The sequence below is a fragment of the Dreissena polymorpha genome, chromosome 3 (genome assembly GCF_020536995.1).
Source record: "Dreissena polymorpha isolate Duluth1 chromosome 3, UMN_Dpol_1.0, whole genome shotgun sequence".
Lineage (NCBI taxonomy): Eukaryota > Metazoa > Mollusca > Bivalvia > Myida > Dreissenidae > Dreissena > Dreissena polymorpha.
Window position 1 is genome coordinate 144,659,712 of NC_068357.1, and position 11,106 is coordinate 144,670,817.

An 11,106-nucleotide genomic window follows, 5' to 3' on the forward strand; every position below is an offset into this window, starting at 1 on the left:
GACCATTTTGAAGTTGTTTTACGCAGTCTGATTTATCCCTCAATTCATTCTGTACGTGTTAATACCTTCACCTTTCGCAATTAATGGGGGATCTGCTTAAATCATATTGGTTTCCATTAACACCTCTGGTTGATTAATTAAATATCGCGTGAAAAAAACATATATAATCTGCTGCATAATTATTTAAAAGACTTGTAAAACATTATTTGTACCGAGTAACCAGGGTCAATCTAAGTGAATTCAATAAATTGCTTCGGGAAATTACTTGTATGTAATGAATGTGACATTTATATTAATGTATTTTACATCTACTCTTAAACGAAATCCATCAATTCATTTTGTACTCATAGTTAAGATGTACATGATACATGTTAGACAAAGCTTAAGTACACCATGATGGTTAATGAAAATAGCTTAGATGCCTATCTATGGATTCCTATATTAAGTATTAAACTTATATTAACTAATTTCAAATAACAAAGCACCATTTCAGTTTCAAAGCAGATAATAAATCTAATCCTCGTCGGATACCCTAATATGCTACTGATTGAATTAACTGAGTTCGCATAATGTTATAAGGTTGACCGTCCTATACGAATTAAATATTTCTGATTTGATATCGTTCATAATATCATTTGGCGGACTTTGGAGAAATGTTAGTGTGTACATTAGTTCAGGGAGTGCAAATGTTTTCAACACGGTGTTCTTCCGATAAGTTTATTTTGACGATTCTGCCATGATGTTAAACAGTTTTTAAATTCTTGTAATTTTGGCAATAGAACTTCCTTTTGATTGTACAAATTAGTGATATCGTTGTGACTTCATCTGATGTTTAAATGAAATTCCTTCCTTTTTTACATGAATATTACTTTGTTTAAATGTACCTACTCGTAGCACAATGCATTTACTTTTGTTGAGTTCCGATGGCCCAATGCAATTCCGAAAAGGGTTAGCGATTCTATAAGGTTATTGAATGAGACACTATTGTCGTTTAAAAATGAGTTGCATCGTCAGCGAATATGGGCTGTTGAAATTCTTCGTCGGATTCAAGCGATATAATATTTATATGTTTATTTGATTGGGTATAGTGTGATAGATACACCAAGCAAATAATGAATAGCGCGGATGAATGTGGACATCTTTGTCTTACCGCTCTTTCAATGTTTAAACTGTTTGAAATAAAGCAATTATTAATAATTATACTGTTAATATCTCTACAGAACAATTTAATTAGACTACAATCAAATTTCATACAAGCAAGATAACATAAACGAATGTTTAAGTGAATGGAATGCCTTTTCAATGTATGCAAAGAAGATAAAGCCAGAATTTGAATGGTTGAAATAATTTATGCATTCTTGTATCAGATGCATGTTTTCATCAACGAAACGTCATTTATTGAATCCAGATTGAGATCTTGAAATAATTGACGACAATGTACTTTTTATTCTGTTTGCTATACTTTTTGTTGCTATTCTATATTCATTGTTCAGTTAACATATTAGGAGCCAATTTGACAAAGATTCTAGGTTTTTAAGTTTAAAGCTTAAAACACAACATTGGTATTTAAATTTTTCACAAAGCCTTGCTTGCAACTAAATTAATTTGAAGATGTGAAAGGTATTACAAATAAGGCTATCTGATCTAGGATAATGTATCTGTAGCGAGCACACTTCTGCAAAAATATGTCATCTGAAAAAGGTGCGGAAATATCATCCAAAATATTATTTTACTTTCTTTATAACAACGTCTACCGACTTATCTTCAATTAATGCGAATGACAATTAATGAATACGTTTTCATTATTACAAGTACTGAGTTTTAAATTATAATTACACAATTTCAATAAATTAACTTGTATAATGGCAATAAATAAGTTTAAAAAACGGCCAAACAGGATTTGTCGTAATTTACTTATACAAAGCCATCGCGTGTTCTTCAATTTGATTTTTAACTAGGGATGGTAACGATTATCCGGATATCCGAATACTGGTCAAGTATCCGAATTGTAAAAGAGGATTTGAATACTTGATTTAACGATATTACCAAGGTTATTATGCACACTATGTTCCTTATCGTATATTTCGACGTAACTCTGTTTACCAGACATCGTTGACAGACTGACACAAATCCGTTAAACGGTTGTTGCTCAGCGAGTGTCCCAGCCAGTTCTTGATCATCTTGGTGATAATGGCCGAGTTGCATCATGGCCAACTTGCGCCTCCGTGTTTGGTTTTATGGTCCTTACTTCCCGATAATTGACACCAATTGGCTACTTGGCTTCAATCGACGGGTGAAACAGTATGGAAAAACTATCTCTGCCCAATCAAATAACAGTTTTTCAATTGGTCAATCAATATTTATCTGTAAAAAAAGAGTATACGAATTGCGATTTCCCAAACTGGCAATTATGTCGCCCAAATTATTCTGGCAATTTGGCAACATCGGGTCCGTCTGAGCGCGTGTTCTCGCCGACCGGCTTGGTACTTACCAAGCTAAGGAACATACTCAATAGCGACTTAGTCGATGAAATTATTTTCATAAACAAGAACCTTAGGTCAGTGCATCTTAGAAAATACAAATGAAATTGAACTGAGTGTATTTAATGCATGTAGAATGTACAATATATTTCGAAGTAAGCTTTGTTTGCGTTTCACGATGTGTGTGTGTGTGTGTGTGTGTGTGTGTGTGTGTGTGTGTGTGTGTGTGTGTGTGTGTTTTAAAATGAAATTACGTATTTTGCGACTTTGATATTGTTCTTATATATTAAATTATTGAAATAAAGTAATCATATAAATGCGTTATATTGTTTGATTTTCTGTAAACAGTGCACATTAACGTATTCACATAACAGCATTATGTAGTTTACTTACAAAAGAATACAGATATCCGGATATATTCGGATAGCGGACACGGTTATCCGAATACCGATTTAGGATACGATTCCCATCCCAGTAATTTTAACGGAAAATGCAGAACTTTTATATTTTTTGCTTCTGAATAAAGTATACTGTATTAATAGATAATACAATAACACTATTATAATGTCAATATTTTCGTGATACAACACACTAACCTAACCGGGATTTCTAATGGATTCACGATAGTTCAACAGCGATTTCTACTTGAATTTATGTATTCATATATCCTCATGGCTTGTAAGGGCTTTATGCATAAGGCTTTGACCAACTGAGTTGTAGAAGTCTGCTGAACTCATCATTGATTCGTTTGGTGGCAAGTCCAATTTTTCCTAAAAATCACTGCGCCATAACAATTTCACAACGAAAGTGGTTACTCCCGAAACATAATTCCTGAGCAACTTCCCTCAGCAACACATACACACGTATTCCGTAGCCAACGTGTATACTATCAACTAATGGAATGGATGGGGCTGGCAGGTAATATAATGATTGAATGGGGATGGAAACAGAACAGCGAACAATTAATTCCAATCATGATCGAAAACTATGCTGCACATTAAGAACTGTAGAAAATCATCTCTTGTTACTGTTCTGTAGGATGTCAATCCTCTCGATCTCTCGATTCTATCTTCAGACGCTATAGACTCCCCTGTTCTGCTGTATGTTGCCCTTGCATAACTGAAAGCTATGACAATCCAAAAAGGTCACAATCGGTCGGAAGTTAGGAGGAGGAGGCCGACAACGACAGTTTAACGCTTGGGAATCAATGTAATGGTTAACATAGATCGTGCGTCAGGTGATGGTAGTGGATTTCATGATTATTCTTCTGCTTAGTGATATATATATATATATATATATATATATATATATATATATATATATATATATATATATATATATATATATATATAGATTTTGGCGTTTAGCATAACAACCATCACGTTTGAATCACAAGTTACGGATGGTCCTTTATGGTTTGTTTGTGTTGCAATTTTGGACTTCATGTTGGATTTCACTGTAATAGACTTACATCATGTCAAATGATCTCACATGATCAATGTGTTTTTGCCCCATCCCATCCCCTAATACCCCCCCCCCCCCAAGAAATGAAATAACCCCAAAAAATATAGGTATAGACACCAACATCATCATATTTAAGAGGATAGTTACTTATGATCATTAATAGGTTTTGGCAAAACTTTTCGGAGGTCCGCTTTAGGTAAACTTTTGATATGTAATAAAGTACCATAAATCCTACTAGGATCAGTTAAATACATTTTGTGGCACTTTTTATTGGAGGGGCGGGGGTTGGATGGCTCAATTTCTATATTCATTCGACTATTAGTGCAGTGTTCACATTAAGGCGTAAATGCATCTCATAGCGCAATAATTTTGCAAGGACGCAAACAATCACAACTTCGTTTCTAATCAAAAGTATTTCATAAAATGTACACATGCCAGTTATCTGATTTATTGTATTTATATGATATCATACAATTATGGTACCTTTAAGTTGAGTTTGCCTTTTTGCATTCGATTCAGTTTGCTTGATTTTTAAATTTAAAAACGTCAATAATTAAACAAAGTGCTACATATTATTTTCAGAATGACTATTGACAAATATGTACTGATAAGTAAATTAATTCAGTAAGTTTATGGTGAAGTACGGAAGAATTATAAGGCACAAGACTAAAAAAATGTGAATATTTTATACCTACAGATTTGTCAATCAGCATTTGTCTCTCAAATTGAAAGAATAATAATATATCGTTTTAACGCTCAATTATGAAATTAAGTGTAAGTTTATTTTTGTTTTCGTTAAAATTGTGGAACACACATCATCATTCAAATGCTATGTGCGGCTGACATAAAGTATAAAATACGGCCTTTTTGTGCGTAGCAAAGGGCGGCCGATGTTGAAAAGTCATTTAAAAACTAAATATATTCCTTTATTTTTATTGGAAAACATATATTTAAAGCTCAAAATAAAGCAACACCAACTGAAACTGATTAACTTAGAACCTATTGGCTGTGTGTCTCTTCTATCGATCATTAATTAAAAACAAGTTCCATACGTATCGACTCAGCTGATATTACAATTACGATGCAAAACGGTTCTGATGGAAAATAAGATAACTTTTTTGTTATATTTACTGCCCATTTTGCGCTTAAAGCGAGTGAATACGATATTTATGTTAGCACGCAACCTTAAACCAATAATACAAGAATATGAACGAGGAGTCGTACTTAAAACATGTTTAATATCTTACAATTGTAATTTAAATCAAATGTTTGTACCCACTTGATATGCGAAAGAAACGAGTTTGCGCCGGTACCGACACATTTCCTATTATTTCTTGTAGAAACAAATATTGTTAAGCGAGTTCAGTTGAACGAATTTGCAACGAAAATTGTGGATTTCTCAATAGCGTACATGTCTTCTATACAGGAATGAATTTCTCTACCTGCACAAGAACATACAGTTATGTACACAATTAAAACAATAATTTCGTAGAGTTTCAGGTACAACTTCATCGATACATTCATTATATTGTATTTTACATAACGTTTTGTCTGGTTTGAAAAAAAAACAACAACAACATCACTTGATCGTATAAACTTTAATAATTAGTAAAATTACAGATCGATACACGCACGTGTTGAGAACAGTTTAATAATTACGAAATAACATGTTCTTGGATGCATACGTCGTTTAAACTTGGTTGAAACATGTTTTAATTCTATTAACAGTGATAATGTTAGACCATTTTTAAGATAAATACATAAGGGAAGTGCACATTTTCTATAAAATGATATGTATATCACACTACAGAAAATAAATGAATACTATAGTTAAATGAGTTGTTATCTTTTTCACGAATAATTATCATTTCCATTGCGACCTTCAAGAATTAAATGTCAATGAACAAGAATTACGTTCCAGTCGTTCACTAAGTATAGAGTCCTTATACCTTTCTTGGATGAAATATTTATTTTTATTGAACATAATTTAAGAATGAAAAGGACAACTTTTTAAGTTTTGGAAAATAATACCACTCACTGTTTTATCTCCATTGAATTTCGATTAAGGAGGTATCAACCGTTCCCGCTTGTTTGATTTTCGGAAAGCAATTCAAAACGGTAAATGCTCGCTACAAATGCCATTTTACTATTTACGTTATCCTTAAAAGAAAACATTTCGCGATGACTAACGGGACACCAGAGTATGTCAATTATGCACGAAAAAATTAATCCATAAGCTCAGAAGCTATTCTTAAGTTTGGATATTTTACATGTAAAATGTACATACCGACCTAAAAATACCTTGTACAGACGAAAAGCCATTGATATTTCTTTTAACGTCATGCCGCCAAACAGTGTTGTACTGCTGTGACCGTAAGAGTTTTGGTTGATGTAAGACCGTAAATATTGTATAGTTGAGTTAAAATCGCGAACCAGAGTAGGATGTTGTGCTGGTCGCGTATCACGCAAGCATACATAAAGAGTGCCGCAAACTAATATACCATAAATCAAGACCATTGGATTTTCTTTCCGTTATACCGCATACGTATTAAGGAGGCGGATATAAAACGGCGGTCAAAGTATATATAAAGAGCTGCTCATCACCGTGGATATCGTTCAGACTGTTGATTAATCAGCCGCAGATTTATCGCATTTGCGTTCATCATGTTATGGAATAGCACAAATAACTCGTTGGAAATTAGCGAAAATGACAATTATTTGAAGCACATCGCCATAATGCTGAACTTGCGACTGCAGCGGACTATTTTACCCGTGATACTATTTATAGGTATTGTAGCTTTGGTTGGAATCATCGGAAATGTTCTGATTTTGATAATATACGGCCGCCGTCGGGATGGAGGAAACTTCCGCTGTTTCGTACTCATGATGGCTACCATCGACTTAACAAGCTGCATCACGATTTCCCCGGGTGAAATATACATTTTGTTGAATTGGTATGACAACCCATATATCTGGATTTGCAAAGCCAAAACGTTCTTCAATGTTTTTACATCTTGGGGATCAGCTTGGATTCTATTTTTGCTCGCGATTGACCGCTACCGGAAGATTTGCCGACCGCTCCGCTGGCAGATAACAACAACGCTTGCGATGAAGCTATGTATATTAGCCCTAGTTATTTCTGCTGCTGTAGCAAGTTGGGTTGCACTTGTCTGGGGAAAATATACTTACGAACAAACGGTAGATATAATTGTTTCTGTTAACGTGTCTGTGTGTGATAAAACTTACTTAGCACATAGATTCGCGGGCATGTTCAGCATAGGTTTTGTTTTTATTTTCCCTGTTGGCATTTCACTGCTAGTCCTCCTCTGCCTAAATTCAATCACATCTATTACGTTGTTTAGACAGAGAAATAAATTTAAAAAGCCAGCAAAAGCTCAAGATGTGCAGTCAGAACTAAAAACTGTAAGAAAAGATGTCTCCGAGATTGCATCAGTATCTGGCGGTACACAGCCTACTTCTTTACCAGACTTTTCTAATGAAGTACCGGTCTCATTACCGAAAAATGCTGTTGGCCGAACAAGTCAAAATGAAAGTCAGATATGTTGTATAGAAAATATCAATGTATCATCCAAAGATCAAGAACAAACATTATCGCATTTTTCGAACGGAAGGAAATCTTACGCTACGGATGTTCAGAGAACATCAGACACCCGGACGTCAAATAGCATTGCACTCAGTGCAACAACAGTCAGGGAAGAAAGGTTTCAAAGAATGAAGCAAAAAACAATAATAATGCTGGTCCTGACAGTCACATTTGTAGTCACCATGTTTCTCTACGTCGTGCTGATAAGCTTCAAGACGGTGAACGTCCTTAATGAGATGCCTGATGAGGAAAAAGTGCTGTTTTTCTTCTTTTTGAGGCTGTATTTCCTTAATACAATAGTCAATCCTTTCGTGTATGGCATAATGGATGAAAGGTTTCGAAACGACATATTAGATATTTTGAACAAACTCGTCAATCATTGAAAAACACACACAATTTATACGCTAAGTGCCACTTCATCAAAAGTAATTTACTGTATTTTATTCTTAATGTAAAGCTTGCAGATCTATGTTTGTATGTCGTCATAATTTCATAACACTTTGTTTAACTACTGTAATTATTTTAAAAGTACCACGAACATATATGTGTAAACAGTGCATATCGTGGGCTAGTAATACATGTTTATCCATGTATTACTGTTGCATATTGTGTTTATGTCTGTAAATGCATCACTTATTTTAGCTGATCTGAGCATATGGTGCTCACGTGGAGCCTAAATAAGGTTGTGATGTCCATGCGTGCGTTCGAGCGTTTACTCGTTTTTGACGATTTCTTTCCTTGAAAACAATAAAGATTTGTCGCATATTAATATATTTACAGAGCGAATATTAAAAAAACTCTTACTCCTTAATATTAAAGCAGTGTTGTGAGTTTTGTATCTGATGAGTTACATCCTATAGTTGTCATTCTCTAAGTTTATGTCAAGCTTTGCAATTGGAATTGCAATATTATGAGGTTGGTGTTAAATGTTCATTGTGTGTTTTGTAATTAATTCTTTTGCTAGCATAGGGTACGATAATTGATTATTCTAATAGCACTTATCAGGGGTTCTTATTATTGTTTGCTGCGTAGAACTTTTTAACGTTATCTATTTTGTATTTGTTGTGAATATACTACTATTGTTGAATAATATTAGTTGAAATAAAGTGTTCACATGAAATACTTGAAAACAAATAGTGCAGAAATTGATATTGTTGTCATATTTGTAAAAAATGAACAACGTCGTGTAAAACTTGGTATTATGACATACGTGACCACAGCTATTTAACATCTTTTTTCCTTGATTCATAAAACTATTATAAAATTAAAGATGTTGTAAATTGCCTTAAATCTCAAATAAAACAAATTCAAACATTAAAGATTTAGAAGCTCTGTAAAATAAGATTTGCACGTGAGTATGGTGTTATTCTTTAGAATGAAATTCTTTATAAATATAAAGTAGTGTACATATACATACCATATTTGTGTTTGTTTGTTTTTATGAACATACTCGATAAGCAAATTGGCAAATACATTTATAATTTGTTAAAACACTGATATGAATATTACAATTACACCATAATATGTATATAAGCACTGATTGTCGCAAAATTGTTAATTATTGTAGATATAACATCATGTTGAACAAGGACCATAAAGATCTATTTCAATTGTGTATATATGTATATGTATTTTTGAAATAAAATTTCTCTTATAAAATTGTTTGTGTTTGTTTGTTCACATTGTAATATTCGACCATGATATATTTTTTTAAAGGAATATCGTCAGCTGAGGCTTAACCTGCTAAAACAGACCAACGAATTTTCGAGAAATCGTTGAATATGATATGAGGCTTAGGAACATTGAATGTGCCTGCTCAGCCAATGGTAATATGCTCATCAGGGTATCTTTAAATGGCAAAACGAAAATACATGGCATCAGCATTAACTGTAGACAAATACAAAAGTATGTAAATTGAGAAATAATGATAAATATATGTCTTATGCAAAAAGACCTGAGTATAAGAAATATTTTAACTTGTGAAGCTAATGGATTAAATGCAAATACGTGTGAACGTATTGTACAAATAACTTGTAATATGCACAACTAAGAAGTAGATAATTTATTTTTATAAGTTAAATCTTTTTATTATAGCATGACGTTTATTCCTTCGCAGTTGACCTACTTATATGCACGTAGATAACGATATCTTGTTTATATTGGTATTTATCTTCTAACTTAAGCATGTGATTATGTGATTAAAATTGCTAATCCCGTTACCTCTCGACACGGTTCGCTCTTAAATAACGCATGCAATTGTGTAACATACGTATACAGAAAAAATACCATGGTTAAAAACAATAAAGTTTTTTGCAAATTTTATGTCTGAAATGGTAATATTTTCAAATGAATCTACAACGAACTTCTTTGAAATACACAACAGTCAAAGTAAATTATTTAATATATTAAATAAATTGATATAACAACAATCACATGTTGTTTTTGACCCTCTTTATTTCTACGTGCACAAATAAGTACGTACACAAAGACCTCATTAGAACTGAAATTGCTCCTCCTAAGATACAAATTCCCTCTTCAATGCCTTCTGGTTGAAATCGAATAAATTAAAAATACATCTGTCATATTGTTAAAAATTACCGTGCCTTAAATGTATCTGATACATATGTTTTGTTTATAAAATAAATATGGATAAGTAGACATCTTATATGTTATTAAATGCGCTAAAATTATTCCTAGATATGACTTAATTACTTGCAACTGCTTCCTATAAATAAATCGTATTGGTTATTATGTCTTTATTTTGTGGAAAACGTCTTACATTTTTTGCTATGTTGGTTAACATAGCATCACGATATACTGAAGTAAGAAAACACGTTTCAAGCAAAAGTAATGATTTTTACAAATTTTTAAGTCTGAGCCACCTAAATATACCATAATCGCGCGACGAACTTATTATGTTGGTTCCAGATGAGTAAAACATAATGTCATTTTTTAAATGCAAACTGTTAGGCATCTTATCCTGCCCAATTTGTATGACTATATTCAAATCATTAAGTTTATACTTGTGAATTTCAAATGTTGAGACAAATTCGTAGATGTAGAATCTAATAATGAGAAAACACTTTCTCACGATGTTTAAAGCCAAATGATAAAATCTTACCATTGTATTTCAATTCATTACCTGCATGAGAATATTCTTAAATATAAAAAAAAAGGCAACAAGGCCGCTTAATGAAATTTGTTTACTTGATGTTACAACCGCAAAGCTTACATAAGCGGTCATAATGTTTACACTTAAATTTGCACATACTTAAATGCCGGAAGAAAATCACACTGACATTCACGTGAGCTTTATTTCCGTAATGTAGTGTGTACATCTAACATTTGTCAAGGTCAATCATCGTTCATTTAGCTATCAGCATTTATTGAACGCCAAAGATCGCCGCGAACGTTTAAAGTTGGCGGTCCCCATTGGTTTGCGTTTAATGAATTGTGAAATAACGCATGGTTTTGCATTTTAACGCAAATATTGGAATGGTTATCGATTACAACCATGTATAAAGATTATGTTACCGTTAATAACGACATATATGTATT

General features: G+C 32.9%; 1 protein-coding gene across 1 annotated transcript; it reads left to right on the plus strand.

The window, feature by feature from the left end:
- The first annotated feature begins 6,529 nt into the window (after positions 1-6,529).
- Positions 6,530-8,955, plus strand: LOC127871839 (alpha-2Da adrenergic receptor-like). The gene has a single exon (XM_052415084.1). It carries the CDS (start codon positions 6,609-6,611, stop codon positions 7,929-7,931), a length of 1,323 nt encoding a protein of 440 aa, XP_052271044.1. The 5' UTR covers positions 6,530-6,608; the 3' UTR covers positions 7,932-8,955.
- The last annotated feature ends 2,151 nt before the right edge of the window (positions 8,956-11,106 follow it).

Excerpts from the sequence above, each read along its gene's own strand:
- LOC127871839 (XM_052415084.1), top strand. The coding sequence starts at position 6,609 with ATGTTATGGAATAGCACAAATAACTCGTTGGAAATTAGCGAAAATGAC.